Raw genomic sequence first — 18,220 nt, forward strand, 5'->3', positions numbered from 1 at the left:
TTCTTTCAAAATACTTACAGACCTTTAGGGCAATGAGTCGAACATGCCCACCGAGTTTCGTTCCGATCGACTTCCATTAACCTTGTCAAATAGGTGCTTAAAGTTGTTTGGCCAATGGCGGCCATGTTTTTTAAGATAAGTGAAATTCCTCATAGAGCAGTTGTGCCACATTGGGCCATATCAATTTTCAAGTTGATTGGATCAACGGTTGCTTAGTTATAGCCATTTGATTTTTTTTTCATCCTGTAGCGCCACCAAGTGGCAGATATGGAAAAAAAAAATAATTTGACTAAAGTTTTTGTTCATGCAAATGAGTTCTGAGTTTGGTGAAGATATCTCATTTTGTTCCCGAGTTATAGCCTTTTTCGTAAAATTGGTCCACGAATTTGAATGTTTTGGGTCACCTGGTTTTTTGTTCAGTCTTGATCAAACCACTGCAATAATATTCTATGGACTCTCTAGATCAATAATTTTCCAAAATATGTTGCATTTTGTCCTTTGGTTAGCTATAAGAGGTCATTTAGGAAAGGGCCGTGGCCACATGTAACCTAAAGCCTATAAAACTGAAACAAAAACTCAAAACTTTATGAAACTTGGTTATAACATGTGAAAGATGACCCACCAAGCATGCAAAGTTTCATTAAGATCAGAAAATAGCTGGTGCTATAACAGCTAAAAAACAAAAGATTTCTGTTGTGAATGGCATTAAACTGCAAAAAAAAAAGGGCTAATATAATCACACATGCATTAGATCTGTATTTTTTCTAAACAATCATGCAAAATTTAACAGAGATTAGGTAAAAAAGAACACTGTAATATTTATAAAGCTTCAAAACCCAGTGTTGAATAAAAAATTGCAATTACAACCACTAGATGTCACCGGAAGACCACTAATGAGCTCACTAAAGACTAAAACATTACAGTTTATGGGCTTGTTGAGGGATTCATCTAGAAAAAATGTATATTACTATTATTTAATATAACTGTTCAAGCATTTCAGATCACACTGAATCAAAGTTTACCAATTTATTCATACAGATATATCTAATGTTTATAATTATGCCAGATTATGATTGCAATGAAACCTGAAAAATGACATAGAAGCCCATAAAAACAGAAGACTTGCAATAGGTTTTATCACCCATCATTTATTTTAATTATCTATATATATAACAAAATGTGTGCATCTGTGTGTGGGTTTAAGCATGCTTATTGAGTATTAATATAGTAGTTTAAACATTTCATGTTTGTGTGTGTCTGTAATTCTGTTCTATTCTTTTACTGTCAGCCATATCTAGGTTATTTAAAATCAGTGCAGTACTATTATCTAGACTGTGAAATTATACATAAATTGCGTATGCTTCTTTGGAATGAAATTAAGACAACATATAACAGTTATAAAGGTTAAAGAGACAGTGTTGTATGATAAATTGCATTTACGACCACTAGATGTCACTGGAAGACCACTAATGGGCTCACTAAAGACTAAAACATTACAGTTCATTGTCTCGATGATTGATTCATCTAGAAAAATATATATTACTATTATTTAATATTACTGTTCAAGCATTTAAGATCACATTGAGTGAAAGTTCAACAATTTATTCATACATGTATATCAAATGTTTACTATTATGTCAGAATATGAATGCAATGAAACCTGACATAGAAATGTAAGAAAAGAAGTCTTTCTGTGAGTTGTGTGTCACCTATAATTTATTTCAAATATCTACATACAACAAAATGTGTGGGCATGTACTTCTCTCTCTCTGTGTGTGTGTGTGTGTGTGTAATCATGCTTATTGATTATTCATATAATAGTTGAACCATTTCATTTCTGTGTGTGAGTGTCTGTGAGCCTATTCTCCATGTTAGACAATGGCACACACAAGTTTGGCTTAATTACAACAAAGCTTTGCAGAGATATAGCCTCAGACTCATTTTGTGAAGATGCCTGACATCTGAAGCAGCGCTGTACAAAAACGGTTTCGTCTATTGACACGAAATCCATAACTTTTTGTCAGCACGGTCTGAAGATGATCTGATTCAATTTTGGTGAAAATCAGACAAACGGTTGAGGATGAGTTTAAAAAAAAAGGTTTTCAACATGAATCAAAATGGCGGACAGGAAGTTTTGCTTAATATGACATAATTGGTATGTATGTTGTCGGCATGTCCCAAGGAACATTTTGAGACATGTTTCATGATAATAGGCTAATGCAATCAAAAGTTATTAGCATTATTGGAAATGTAATAATTAGCGGTTATTGATTGGTTTATTACTCTTGACCAATAGGTGGCGCTGTGACCAAAATGATGTGGCGTGGTCAATGTGATGTGACAATGTCACATATTAAGTTTTGTGTAAATATCTCCAACCTTTGCAGAGATACAGCCTCAGATGCAGTTTGGCATCTTTCCAGCAAATTCGTTGGTACGCTAATTGAAAACGGTTACGTGTATCGACACAAATTCCATAACTTTTTGCCAGCATGGTCTGAAGATGATCCAAATCAAATTTGGTGAAAATCTGAGCAACGGTCTAGGAGGAGTTCGAAAAAGTAGGTTTTCAACATGAATCAAAATGGCGGACAGGAAATTTTGCCAAAATTGACAAATGGGGTATCGGTGTTCTCGGCATGACCCAAGGAATCTATCAACATCAGCTTTGTTACAATAGGCTAATGTATGCAAAAGTTATTAGCATTTTTCGAAAAATCGTTATAACTATTGACCACAAGGTGGCGCTGCCCCCAATTTTTTTGTGTACATTCAGGGCATGGAGCCGGACATTTTTGTAATTATTGGCGAAACGATACGGAACTTCATTCTTAAGATACAGCAATTTACAACTAAATTCAAAATGGCCGACGCCCAAAATGGCCGAATTGGAAAAATTCGGTATCGTTCGACTCGGAATGATGCACTGAATCTAAAGACACCACTTTCGTGATTTTTGGCAAAACCTTTCAGAAGTTATGAGCAAAAACATGCATTTTTCATATCTCCTGACCACTAGGGGGCACAGCGCCGAAACACTGCAGGTAGTCCCAGGGAATGGTTGTTATAAGACCCACCAAGATTGGTCTCAATAGGCCAAACCGTTGCGGAGATATAGCCTCACGTTCACGTTTGCATGCTTTTCGAAGAATTCGTTCATGAGCTATTCGGAAACGGTTTGAGAAATCAACTTGAATTCCATAACTTTTTGCCAGCATGGTCTGAAGATTATCTGATTCAATTTTCGTGACAATCGGTGCAACGGCCTAGGACGAGTTCGAAAAAGTAGGTTTTACGAACAATTGACGATAGCGAAAAAACTAAACCTTGCGATTTTTGAAATTCGGTGTCCATTCGACTCGGCATGAGCCAAGGAATCACAGGAAAAAAGAATTTTCATTTTGTGGCTTACGGTTCAAGAGTTATTAGCATCAAGTTTTTGAAAGTTTAGACAATTGGTGGCGCTAGAGAGTTTGAGTTAGAGACTTCAAATTTGCTACGGTTAATGTTCAGACAGTCCTCTATTAGTGTGCCAAATTATACAACTTTCCCGCAATCGGTTCTATGGGCTACCATAGACTTGGGGTGGAAGAAGAAGAATAATAAATATAGCTGCAAGCAGCAATAACGGGGCCAAGCACTACAGAAGCAAGCTTCAGACGAATGGCAGGAATGAGTAATTAAGACAGTTTTAAGATTATTTTAGGCAAAATGGCTTAAAAACAATGAACACAACAACTAGTAATAGGATTTATTGGCTTATCACATGTAACCAATAGGTGGCGCTGTTACCAAATTAGTTTGGAATGGTCAGTGTGAGGTGACGATGACACATACAAAGTTTGGTGCAAATATGTCAAAGCTTTGCAGAGATACAGCCTCAAATGAATGTTGGCATCATTCCAGCAAATTCGTTGATGCGCTAAATGAGAACCGTTTCGTATATCGACATGAAATCCATAACATTTTGCCAGCATGGTCTGAAGATGATCCATGTCCAATTTGGTGAAAATCTGATTAACGGTCTAGGAGGAGTTCGAAAAAGTAGGTTTTCAACATTAATCAAAGTGGCGGACAGGAAGTTCAGCCAAATAAGGAAAACTTGATATCTATGTTCTCGGCTTGACCCAAGGAATCTATTAAGATCAGCGTCATGTCAATAGCCAGATCCTTTCAAAAGTTATTAGCCTTTATGTAAATTGAGTTATAACTTTTGACCACTAGGTGGCTCTGTTTCAAAATATTTTGAGTACCTTCAGGGGATGATGTTGTTGGCACATTCTGAGTTGTGGAATATAACACCAATGCATTTGTTTAGTATAGCCTTTTATTTCACAAAACTGTATTGAAGTCAATGGGAATTTCATGTTTTGTTCTATTATAGCGCCACCAAGAGGCTCAGTCCCACCATTTCTTTTATGTGTCATCAGAGTGAGCCCATACATATGCGTGTCAATTTTGGTGAAAATATCTCAATTCACTTCAGAGTTATAGACATTTACATGAAAAAACACGTAAAAATTGACTGACTCTTGACTTTGATTGAATATTACTACCCCTTACTATCAATATTTTTGCATTTGGGCATTGGCGTATAGCTATCGACCTATGTTTCCGAACTTCTGACGGTGGTTTCGTCTCGATCAGACAAGCGGTTTCGAAGATATAGCCAAATGTTTTTTAAGCGCTAAATCACAACGCTACACAAACCGTAAGGCAAAACCTAGCATGTTTGGTATCATAGGACTCGGTAAGGTTTCAGGAGTCCAATTTGATGAGTCTGGTGAAAATACGTCGACCACACCCAAAGTTATAAGCATTTAAAAATAGAAGATCACCACTAGGTGGCGCTGTTTCGAAACTTCTCATACTCCTTCAGGACATTGTGCTGATGACCCATACCATGTTTCGTAACAATCCGTTGATGTGTTCAGAAAATACAGCATTTTAGCACAAAATTCAAAATGGCCGACAGTCAAAATGGCCGAAATGGTCAAATTGGATATCAGTCGACTCGGCATGTTGCCCTGAATCTAACAAGACCAATGTTATGATTTTTGGACAAACTGTTCAGAAGTTATAAGCAAAAATAGCAGTTTTTCATATCTCCGGATCAGTAGGTGGCGCTTGCGCCCAATCACAGCAAGTTGCCTCAGGTCATGCTTGTTATGACATGTACCAAGTTTGGTCTGAATAGGATAAGTCGTTGCCGAGATACAGCCTTACGACTGTTTTTGTAAGCACTACATAAAATTTGTTAGAGCGTTTATCGAAAACGGTTTGACGAATCAATTTGATTTGCATAACTTTTGGTCAGCACTGCCTGAAGATAATCTGGTTCAATTTTCGTGTGAATCGGACAAACCGTCTAGGACGAGTTCGAAAAAGTAGGTTTTTTAAAAAATTCAAAATGGCGGCCATATTTCTATGACAGAAAATGACGTCATAGTATGCAATCGAATTGGCATGAGCTCAGGAATCAGAGGAAAAAAATTTTTTGTTGATTGGCCTTAGGGTTAAAAAGTTATTAACAAAATAAAAGTGAAACTTTGGACAGTTGGTGGCGCTAGAGGCAATGTCTTAGACTCACCAAAATTGGTGTACTTAATGTTGGCACTGTCCTCTATCAGAATGTCAAACCATTACAACTTTCCCGCATTTGGTTCTATGGGCTGCCATAGACTCCCAGTCGGAAGAATAATAATAATAATAATAATAAGAACGCCAACAAAAACAATAGGTGCCTCGCACCTTCGGTGCTTGGCCCCTAATAACGCCAACAAACACAATAGGTGCCTTCGCACCTTCGGTGCTTGGCCCCTAATTATCATGTTATTATGTAAAATATAATGCAAACGTCGGCTGACTTGAATACTGATAAATTAAAAGACAAAATGATTTTATACTAAGGGTGTACAAAATTACAAAAGAACAACAGAGGGAGATAAAAACTCCTCAGTCATAAATCTGCTGTAGACATGAACACGAGGGCGGTTTGGCCTTTTATTATTGGCCGTCACACACGGCAGGAGAGCCGAAAATTAATGTTGCAGAAATGAGATGCCTCAGGCAGAGGTGAACCTGAAATAAAGGTGAAATACAGCCTGAGCCGCACATCTCCTTAAGCTGATCTGACACCTCAGCCACCGAACGCTCTGAAACCACTAAATGTCAAAGCTCTTTTAACGCAGCCGTCAAAGACACTGATCCATCCAGACGTTTATCACTGCGAAGGGCAACGTTTGCACCAAGACGCGCATGTTTCAGGTCTACAAATCAGACGCGGACACATGACACGACTCCCTAATCGGGTGAGAAAGGTGACATACTGTGTACAGAGTGGCAGGTCACATAAACTTGAAACGATAAAGGCACTTCTAAAACTGAGAAAGGAAAGAATTACAGCTCTCTTCTTCGAATAAAATGTGCAATTCTATGGGACTCAGCATGGTACCATCTCTTTCTGTAGACCCACCGACTCTTTAAATGTTAAAGCAATTTCCCACAGAGAAGCGGAGGAAGGAGAGTGTTTGATGCTTAATTGTGGAGCCTTTTCATTGCAAAATCTCCTTTGCTCTTTTTTTTTATTTCATGAATGGCCCTATTTTCATCTATCAATCTCTGTGACCTTGCTCACACCTGCAGCATTGTTCGCTCTTAAAGCCGTTCTTAGAAATGACCTGACATGACTCTTCTTACTGTGTCAGTCCAGGTCTTTTTTTTTTTTTTTTGACGACTCATGTTGAGAGGGCAGGATTCATTAACCTGTCAACCTCTCAAAAGAGGCAGCTCATTACCTGGAAATTAATTAGCTATTCTCTCAGAGTCGGTGTGTCCATCCATAATCAGATCTGTTTCATCTTGCATGCCTGTCTACTGAAAATATTTTCACTTTTTTCCGCACCAGACAAGGTGAACCTAGGGATCAAACAGAATGGAATATCAAAGCACCATTGTCTTCCAGAACAGAAAAAGAATCGGGGAATTGAATGATCTATGACACCGTATAGACACAGAAGAGTTTGAATTGTTTAATTTTGTTTTACAGCTATTCCGACTCACCTGTTACACGGTCAAGATCACCCAGAGATCCATTAAAACTGGTTTTACTTTCATCTAGCACTCTATAAACCACAAGGGCGGAACTGAAATAAAATCAGGATGCGGTGAGCTCCAGATCCTTTGGGATTCAGGGCCTCGGCACAATGCCGCACAGGCGAGCAGGGTCAGAAGGAAAGAGAGGCGTGTGAATGAGCCAAGGCAGGGCATGTCTACACATATAAAACTACCACATTCTCATCTATCACAGAAATCCAGTCTGTCAATGTACGACAGCATTTACAGTGCCTCTATGAAGCCCTTGCTGACAAATAAGGTCAAAGGACGACTTACACAGCGTATAAGATTGTGTCATAAAATGCCTTGATTTAGACTTTACGGTCAAGCAGCAAATAGTAAAACTTTGACCATGTTGAGAGTACAGATCTCCCGAAGGGTTTGAGAGATATTGACCCACTACTAGTGTGACATTGCCAGTTACAACCGACTGCCTCAAGAATAGCTCTTTAACTTTAACTAGGTGTGACCTAATCAGACCTAAATGTGTTTTCTGTCAGTATGTCTTTAAAATCAGACAGATAACCTCAAAATAGTTATAATATAATAGAAAACCTCTTTGTCAGCAAGACAGTAAGTTATAATTTGTAATTAAAATGCTGTTCTTATGAAATGTCTATTCGCTGAAGAATCAGGGGGCACTGTTTACACAAAAATATTAAGCAGTGCAACTGTATTCAACATTGATAATACAAAGAAATGTTTCTTGAGCCCCAAATCAGCATATTAGAAAGATTACTAAAGGATCATGTGATGCTGAGGATTTCACTTTGCCATTACAGGAATAAATTGCATATAAAATACAATAGAAATTTAGTAAACTGTTTTGATATTTCACAATATTACTGTTTTTATTGGGGTTTTGTTAAAGCCAACCATTCATAACTTCTACTAGCTAAAAAAAAAAAAAACTTTAACACACCAAGACACAAACCAACAGCTTGAGACTGTCTACACTAAACGGGACAAAGCAACCATTGAAAATCAGTTTGTGTCAGAACTAGGGGTGTGCGATATTGACAAAAAAAAAAAAATCTCTATATTTTCTCTATAGTTTACTTCTAGTCTAGACTCTACAATCCATCACGCCTATTCAGACAGAGCGTTCTGATGAAGGGGGTTAAAAACAGGAACGAAAATAGACTTCTAAATTATTGTTTCTTTGTTACAGAAGTAAAATGTTGAAAAAAAAAAGTTCATGACCATTTTAAAAATGTATCCAGGGTGAGCATAAGAAACTTTTAAAAACAGCTAAATTGGAGGAAGACCATTTTCTTTTCTTTATTTTATTAGTGAAGTATAATGCGTTTTGCATGATTAACACTCACAATTAACTGATTGTTACTTCCAAAGACAATCAGTAATACAAATTTCTAAATGCTCACATCCAAATATGCTAATAACATTAGCATTCCTAATGCTATGCATTATCCATCAATAAATCATCAAATCTTTTTATTTTAGTGATAGTGGAAAAAACATTTTGTTTCTACCATTGTTCATTAAAAACAAAAACAAAAAAAAAAACACAACAGTCAATGAATTTACCGAAGCCTTAAAAAAAAAAAATGTTTTCAAAAAGTTACATGCCAACTGGCCAGGAACACTTTCATTTCCTCGCAATTATTTTTTTTTACTTGCATGTGGTGCTTAGTGAGTGTGAATTTTGAAAAAAAATAAAATAAAAAAAAAGCAAGAAGTGGAGCCCTGCATCGGCTGAGGATGTGTGTCAGTGGGTGAGAGCGTGTATCGCAGCAGGTGATCCTTCGCCCTGCAGGGTTAATCACCTCTGGGAGGGGCGAGCAGCAGGGTGGAAGATATTACAGCAGCTTCCTCAGCCATCACCTCACACAGCAGCTCGCCATGCACGGCTAGGCTCAGCCCAGATCAGCCGACTTTATCATGGCTCAACTACACAACTGAGCTCTTACCGGGGCAGGACTAAGATCCTCAGCTCATAATACCTTGCTAAAGCATTCGCCAAATCAGTTTACCCACAACACATGCATATGCATACAGATGTGCTTCCTCTGCAGTGCCGTATGAGAGTGACATTATCTGAAGCTTGTGGTATTTGAGCGGTGGTGCGGCGAAGCCTCCATTTCTAACTCCACTCCATCAGTCCTGCCTAGTTTCTGTTTAACCTTTATCCAGACGCAAAGGGGGGGCGGCGAGTGTCCTTTCATTGTGATCTGAATTATTGAGAGGTCTAAATGTTTAATGTGCGTGTCTCTGATGAAGGTTCCCATTTAGAGAATCTGTCATCCGTCAAACAGTACAGCCTGCTGAATGTACAGACAGGACCGGTGTGTTAGAGGTATGGTAGAAAATAGCTTTGCTATAGACACATGACAAGAGATCAAAGTTAAATGCACTATAAAAGAGTTTGATGTGTTTATACTCTAATGCTCACAACACAAAGCCTTGGAAAAAGCTGAGGAAATCAAATGGAGATACAGGCTCATCCATCTCGAAACACAGCCAATTTTTTAAAGAAACGACCTTGTTAAAAAAAAACTGATATTTGAACAAAAACATCCAGAAGTGTTATTCCCTTACATGTAGAAAAATCATTTTATTTTGTAGCTCAATGAGGATCATTCTCTCTATAACCTCAATATGTTGAAGTACAAGGCCGTAGGTTTGGTTTTAACATCAGTAAAAACATCAGTTGTTGTTGTTTTTTATAAAAGTTCTTGCACAGTATTTTCATGCTTAACTTTTTAATCATGACAAGCTGCAGAAAGGACAGACATCCTCCAAAGTCATACTGCAGAATACAAAATTTAAATCAATATTATAAATATTGTGAATTGTTTAAATGCTTTATTTATTATTCTATAAATTAATATTGGAATTATTATAAATATTATAAATTACAAATTATACACTTTAAATCTAAAAACCTTAAAATCTGCTGTATATTTATGCTATTTGAATATGCAAATGTAAATAATTGACACTGCAGTTTGGTATTAATATTTGGCCTTTATTGCAGAATTGTTATTATTAACTAAAACTACTAAAATATTTTTGGTAACTGAAATATGTAGCTAAAATAAAATTAGATGAAAATGAAAGTTAAAGTAATACAATTACTAAAACTAAAGCTGAAATATACATAGAGCTAATAAATAAATACTAAATAAAAAGTATAAAAATGACACAAAGCTAAATTACTGACACTGAAAATAAAAAAATAAAATAAAAGCTAATTGAAATATTAATAAAAACTAAAATGATATTAAAATAATACTATAATAACACTACTTAGATATTTATCATTTACCGTTTTTGGCATGTAATATCTTGACATGGTACTATATACAAATATACGTGAGATTTGGGAGTTTTGCCAAAAGGGAAAATAACTATGGTCAGGTTCTGATCACCATCTATCTTTATTATCTGAAAAAGGGCAGCATGAACATTCTGTTAAACTACTTCTTTTGTCATCTACAAAGGTAAATCACTCACACGGGTTCAAAATGTAGTAAATATAGTAATCATATCATTTTAGTTCACCCCTGAATCTACAGCAATTCTGCACCATATATTTACACTAGATCTCAATCCCTGCTTGATTCCTTTCCTTCCTTGTTTGCCATTATATCAATGTCAGTATACCAGTGGCAAAATTAGCTGTTCTTGCGTGTGCACATGCACCCAACATAACAGCTGGAGAACATTAAATTGAACCGGAAACAGGGGGAGCAGGGTCTTCGGAGCGAAGTAATTGGAAGTTTTGTAAAGAAACAGAGAGCCTTTATGAAATATATGCTGTCTGGCTCCCGCGGATGATTGCTGTAAGTCTAATAGAGGGAATGTACGGCTTCTTTTCTAAGAAAGCTGAACACCACTGATTACCCCCCACACACTCATAAAGACAGAGAGAGAGAGAGAGAGAGGGAGTGGAGTGTAAACGACTTTCTTATTCAAAAGGCATATTAAGTAGGATGTGCAGAAAATGATATTACTCCACTGCAAACCCGACACAGTTCATTAGCTCACAGAAACAAAAGAATTTGCCTGCATGTATACAGTCATTTGTCATTTTATCGCTCCACGTAACAAACCAGAAAGCGGTGCTGTGCGGGGCAGGGCACATCAGCCCTCCGTAACCTTTTCCGTTGTGCCGATCTCCCCTTGATGACTCTGTTAAAAGACTATTAGCAGAGAATTATCCAAGTCATTCTCTGATGTAATTATGCAGCCTATTGACAGCAGCTGTCATTTTCAGGCTAACATGAGCATATTATGTTGACATGAGATAACAAGGAGTGTTTCCCCTTCAGTGCACAGAGAGTCTCTCCTAATAGAAAGCAGTGATTGAGAGCTCCCTGTTCCCAGAGTCCTAATCGTTCGTGCCAATCTAATCAGTAAGTGTACACTCATAAACAGGTTTGTCTAGAGCGCTGGCTCCGTGCCAGCCGGAGACACTGGCACAAGTGCAATTAGCAGGAAGTAGATGAAGCAGATGTTTAGAGGTTGACGTGTAGGACGGCTCACCTTGGTAACGCAGCAGCAAGGAGCTGGACTGCGTCTGCCGGCTGCGGAAGTGGATGGAGATTTGGTTGCTCCAGCTGCGTACCACCAGACCTTTCAGTAAGATGGACTCGTTGGCCAGGACAGAAGGTTCCCGGCCGCCCAGGTCTTCAAATCTGACCACGTCGCCCTCTCCAAGGCTCACGTTCATCACCTTAATGTTAAGAGAGATAAGAAGAAAGAGAGCAGAGACCAAGTTAAAGAACATATGAAAACTAAGTGAGCTTTATAGCTTTTAACTTGTCGTAGCAATAGGTGTTTCTTCAGCTATGGGCCATGTAGATGCTTTTCCAGCTTTTCCAACAGTGGGCATACAAACATCAATAGGGAACTGTAAAAAAAAGAAAATTGATCCCGCCTGAAAGTCATGAATATTCCCACAATAGTATTTCCCACCACTGTTTCAAATGTGACTCATGCAATCAGAAGCACTTAAGTCATTTAATAGGTTCTTTAAATATGTAGGAGTGTTTAAACGTGGAAAACTTTGGACAATACACAAAACCAGAAGGAAAGATTAACGTGTTTTACATTACATTGATGGACAAAAACTTTTGGAAAAAAATGCTAGACTCCTTTGTCTTGCTATGACTAATTTCATAGCTAGCATTTCAAATATCTGGTTTTGTTAGTTAGTACTTATTAGTAATAGTAGTAGTAGTAGTCGTATTAAGTTAGTGAGAATAGTTTTGTTAACTAATCACCATCCATCTTCATCTACAGATAAAGAGCAACATGAAAATTCTGATAAAGCTTTTCTTTTTTGTTCTACTGAAGAAAGAAAGTCTTGTGGGTTCAGAATGACAATAGATTGAGTAAATCGTAATTGAGTAAATAGATTGATATTTAATTTTTTTTACACGTTGCTTTCATTAATATAAAAAAACTGAAATAAAATTAAAAAATATATAAATATTAGAGAACAACAACAACAACAAAAAACACTTAAAAACTTCACAAAAAATTGCCTTGAGATGTTGTCCTGGCAAATAACTGAAATAAAATGTTTCAGTTGAAATATAAAAATGACTAAAACTAAAACTGAAATAAAAATAAAGCTACAAAAAACTACACGTAAAGTACAAAAAAACCTAAAAAGTAATACAAACAACATCAACAACTAAAATTTTTTTTTAGAAAAAATCTAAATGCTAATTAAAAATAAACAATATAATAGTATATAAAAAATACTAAAATAACACCATCTTAAATACACCAAAAATCATAATATTTTCACACTATTTGAAAAAATTACAGCATGACTGGAAATGGTGAAAAATTACAGACTGACTAACAATATTTATTTAAATGTATTTTTCTTGCATCTTATTTTAGACTGTTGACTGCTGTCCAACTGGTACACAAGTAACTTAGAGATAACACAAGTAACAAATAACTCCATTTTTGTCTTTCATTGCTCTTATAAATGTCTGCAATATCATAGCAAGAGAGTACAAAAGTAATTTAGAGTAAAGTAACTTAGAAGTTAGTTATACTAACTTGGAGGGAAAAAAATTATTAGGGCCTAAACTGTTCAGTGTGGAGGAAATTACACAATACATGGAAACTTTTTTAAACTTGTAATATTAAAAGTTTTATAGAATTATAGGTTTTATACATATAAAAAAATATTTAAATTAAAATAAAAATCTCCAGCAATTAAAAAATGCCTCCCCCCACTGTTTCAAATGTGACTCATGCAATCAGAAGCACTTAAGTCATTTAATAGGTTCTTTAAATATGTAGGAGTGTTTAAACGTGGAAAACTTTGGACAATGCACAAAACCAGAAGGACAGATTGACGTGTTTTCGGATATGCAGAGGTGGCAGTAGGGTGACACATTCTGCCACACCAACTGCACTCATAATGCTTTTGGCCTGTCTGTCTGCCAAGCTGCATGGTAATTGCACCACGGGCAATCTCCTGTCTGCTGAAGCCAGCATGCATATCCTCACCTGTCACTAATAGAAAGCCACAGCCGCCCATTAGTTCTCGTTCTGCCCGTCTACCACTTTAGACAACACATGCACAACTGCATGAGCCAATATCCAATACTGCAGCGTGGGTGGAAGTCGTGACATGGAGCGAAGTAAAATAGTGGGAGTCTGAGGAATAATTACAATCATGCTGAACAAAAAAGTCAGACCTATTCAACTAGCGTGCCATCGCGAAACTGTGCCATTGTGGCTGATCTGGGATCAGTTGGGATGTGCCCTTTGCGCTCTCTCAGGTAATGAAAGTGTCTTTAATCAAATGCAGGAAAATGAGTCTGACCTAAGTAGGGACCTTGCCTACATGCAGACGTGACGACAGGTTAATGAGGCCTCGCGCACATCGCCCTCAATCTAGACACCCGTAACTCCTCGCAACAGGAAGACACCGCAAACTCTCAACTCAAATGAATGCCACTGTCTGTAGTCTACCATCAGGAAAGTTTTACAAAAAAGCACAACAATTTAAATTCGTCCACTGTGAACGATCAGGATTGAATTTAAATAGGGATTGTGGAAATGCTCTTAGAGGCCCCTGAGTGCTGCGAAGGCAACAGGTGACAACCTGATGATGTGTACTACAGAATAAATTCACGCTTAATAAAGCCGGAGCTGCAATGTGCTGAAGCAGTCCATAAAACAAAAGTGCATTACAAAGTAATCACATTACACTAAAAGCCCTCGGATAATAAAATGTTTCCAGAATATTGCTCGCCATAATCCAATTTGCGTTGGCACTGGGCCCTACTGTCTACCCCACGCATGTAATCCCTCGCATAAACACGACTGTCAGTCAGATGCAGACGTTGGCGTGTGAATGCGCAGCCGCAGTGTCATTCAGGGTCAGTGTTGATTAAAATGTTTGCCGCTTTTTACACAGAGTACAACAGACAGATTCAGAATAAAGTGAAATTACGTCAATTATCCCACCCTCCCAGCCTGCCCAGAGGCCAGTGAACAGGGGGAAACAGGAAGCATGGTGTTTTTTGTCCCCCCCCCAAAAAAAAAAAAAACTTAAAGGGACAGTACATCCAAATTTACATTTGGACCACAGTCAGTCTTAAAAATATATTTTTTGTCAATATTACTTTCTCTCACTATAAGATTGCAGCAATTTTACAGAGCAATGGAAGACAAAAATGGTAATTAGTGTTGTCATTAATCGCGATTAATCGTATCCCAAATAAAAGTTTGTGTTTACATAATATATGCATGTACTGTGTATATTTACTATATATATATATATATATATATGTATATATATAAATGTACACATGCATGTATATTTAAGGAAAATATATAAATATAATATTAATTAGATATAAATTTAAAACGTATGTAAATATTTTGTTAATATATGCATGTATGTGTGTTCATTTATATATACATAATAAATACGCACACACGTATTATGTAAACGCAAACTTTGATTTTGGATCCAATTAATCGTAGTTTATTGTTTGACAGCACCAGATTTATTTGATCAGACGTACAGGAAAACAATAATATTGTGAATACTGATTTTATTTTACGAATGTATATTATTCGAATTTAAAATAACTGTTGTCTATTTCATACCTCGGAAGTTTCTGTGATATTCTTGACAAAAACACCTCAGACAATTGTCAGGGAGCAAAAGAGTGTCGCTGCATTAAAACCAGTCGCTCAGCGTGGTTCTACACACCATGCGGATTAATCTAAATACAGTTGTCACTACCTGAATTTTTGGGGAAATAAACATGTATCTAGAATGCATTGTTACTCCTGTAAACGACTGAACTTAGCTTGTAGAGTGGGATTTAGGATTAAGCAGAGAAGTGACAATCGTATTTAGCTGCAGAGTGTGTACATGGCCTAAGAGAGACATACTGATACAGTCACTGTATCAGCCCTCTGAGGGCAGGCGGATGGTTAATTAATCTGGAAATGCATGCTGTGTCACAGTAACAGAGAATTAGCAGAAACCCCTCCAGCTATGTCTGAGTTTAAAAAGGGGCTCCTGCTCTCCTGCCATCCTGTGCTGCGCTGAATCTGATTTCCTGTTTACAGCAACACAGAATTCAAAATAATTGAGGTGACACCTCATAAATAAACAAGCTTAATCTGCAGGTGATATGAGTCACCTTTTCTGATCTGAGAGAGTAAAAAAAAGCAAAAAAAAAGAGAGAGTCACAGCCGTGGTCTAGTGGGTTCAGGAAATCCTGTGGTGCTCACAGGGTTCGTATCCTGAATCTTTGCCACTGTCCTAGCAAAAAAAACAAAAAAAAAACCAAACATAACATAACATAATGAGATAAGATAAAGGGATAGAAAGAGTGAAGGAAAGAGGAGTGATGCCCATGTGCTCAGCTCTTTTAGTAGGTGTGTGTCCGGCAGTGCTTCTTTAATCATCTCTGATTCCTCAAATCTTTTTCTCTGTTCTCCAACACTGCCAATCTTTCTGTCTTTGACACGCATGACCCCTCTCTAGTACAGTGTAAATGCCTGATTTACAAACAAATACCAGACAGATTCCAGGTCAAGGACCACTCTTTGAAACAGGGGCCTTTTCCTGTCTGCCCCTCCTGACTTCAACTTGTCCTTGAAAGACATAATCCTGAAAGGACAATAATAAAGGCACACAACTTTCATCATGAACAATATAGTGTTTTAAGATACATGTAATAAGATTGTGAAGAAAAAAAAAAAAAATTAATTCTATTGCATTATATAGTGTAAATAAATTGCATATATGTGAACTAGGACCACAAAAACAGTCATAAGGCTATTTTTTTTTAATTGGGGCGAATAAATAAGCTTTCCATTGATGTGTGTTTTGTTAGGATAGGACATAATTTGACTGAGATACAACAATTTGAAAATCTGGAATTTCTTAGCAATGCATTTTCTGGAAGTTCTTAGCAATGCATATTACTATGCAGAATAATTTTGTTTTATATATTTACAGTAGGAAATGTACAAAATATCTTCATGGAACATGATCTTTACTTAATATCCTTATGATTTTAGGCATAAAAGAAAAATGTAGCATTTTGACTATAAGTGTTGAAGAGAAGAGATGAAGAGGTCATAAATGTATAAATCTCCAAGGATCTTCAAATGTATTCATTATATTTATACAATTAATTATATTTATGTTACAACAGATTATGGTTTTGAATAAATGTTACTCTTCTGACCTTCATTCACTAAAAAAAAAGAAAAATAAATGAAATATATTAATCAGCACAACTGTTTTCAATATGGAAAATAATCTAATCAAATCAGCATATAGGGATCATTTGTCACTGAAGACTGGAGTGATGGCTGCTAAGAATTCAGCTTTGCATCACAGGAATAAATTACATCCAAATATAAAACAGTAACTTTTGACATTCGGCCAAGTATGGTGACCCATACTCAGAATTTGTGCTCTGCATTTAACCCATCCGAAATACACACACACACACACACACACACACACACACACACACACACAACAAAAACAAATGCAGCCTAGGTGAGCATAAGATATTTTAAAAACATTTTTAATAATTGTACTGACCCTAAACATTTGAACAGTAGTAATGTATCTAGAATATATCAGAAGTTTAATTATAGTAATGAAAAAGATACTAGATTTTTGTTGATGTTGTCAGAAATATGTCTAACTTGAACAAACATTAAAAGTTGCCAATATCTATTAATTATTATTAGCAGAAAGAACCCCGAAACTGAAACTCTAGAACTCAACAACTGCTCAAGCTTTTCAGTGCAAAATAAAATCCAACTATGCTAAACTCACTGCAACTCCCCTCATCCAGGTGTGCCACTACAAAAGATGCCACGCTACAGATGCCAAGCTACAACAAATGCCACATTGAGGCATTTCTCAACTGACAGTCTCAGTACAGTGTGAGGCATTCACTTCTATGCACATCACTGCTTATGTGGGTCACACACGCCTCAAGCTCTCCCTACATGAAGGACAGCAGATGACAATACTGATCTGATATAGAGTGGTCACCAACTGCATTTGCTCACTCTCTCTTCCATTGCCAAGCAAGTTAGTACTACTATAAACCCATCAGACTTTATAACAGCAGAGCTTGATGCGGATTGTTTGGATTTGATTGATGTGTTTGTGTATTCGGCAAATTCTCATGGAGCTTCTCTTTTATGCAAATCCAAGTCATGTAAAAGTCGAACAGTCCCTCGTGTCACTGTATAAGAATAGAAAAAGCCCAAAAGCCCTGCTATTTCTTTCTGTTTCTGCTCTGTTCTTCTCTTGCATTCCCATGGCTCCATTTCTCTGGGATAACAGGAAGGATGGAAATCTCCTCTAATTAGCAGGGTCCATTCCTCTGGAGCCGAGAGAGACGGGTTGGGAAGGGAACGCTCTTGTATTTGGGCTGCTAATTAGAGCCTGTAATTAAGAGCAAACAGGAAATGATGTAGTACTCGTACACCGGTACAGATCTGGGCCATAGGTGCGGATGAGTTGAAACGGGCAGGAGAGACACAGGGTCATCTGGAGAGATCAGGGTACTGGTGCTATATTTAGGAGTGCCTCGAGTGTTGAAGAGAA

General features: G+C 37.0%; 1 protein-coding gene across 3 annotated transcripts in view; it reads right to left on the reverse strand.

Annotated features, from left to right (window-relative positions):
* The window catches only part of sez6b (seizure related 6 homolog b), a 175,177-nt gene that overhangs the window by 48,764 nt on the left and 108,193 nt on the right, over positions 1 to 18,220 (reverse strand). For all 3 annotated transcript variants that reach the window (XM_026282257.1, XM_026282258.1, XM_026282259.1), the window contains exon 4: positions 11,626 to 11,815. In XM_026282257.1, coding sequence (XP_026138042.1) covers positions 11,626 to 11,815 — 190 coding nt within the window. The remainder of the gene's footprint in view (positions 1 to 11,625; positions 11,816 to 18,220) is intronic.

Source organism: Carassius auratus, chromosome 15, assembly GCF_003368295.1.
Source record: "Carassius auratus strain Wakin chromosome 15, ASM336829v1, whole genome shotgun sequence".
NCBI lineage: Eukaryota > Metazoa > Chordata > Actinopteri > Cypriniformes > Cyprinidae > Carassius > Carassius auratus.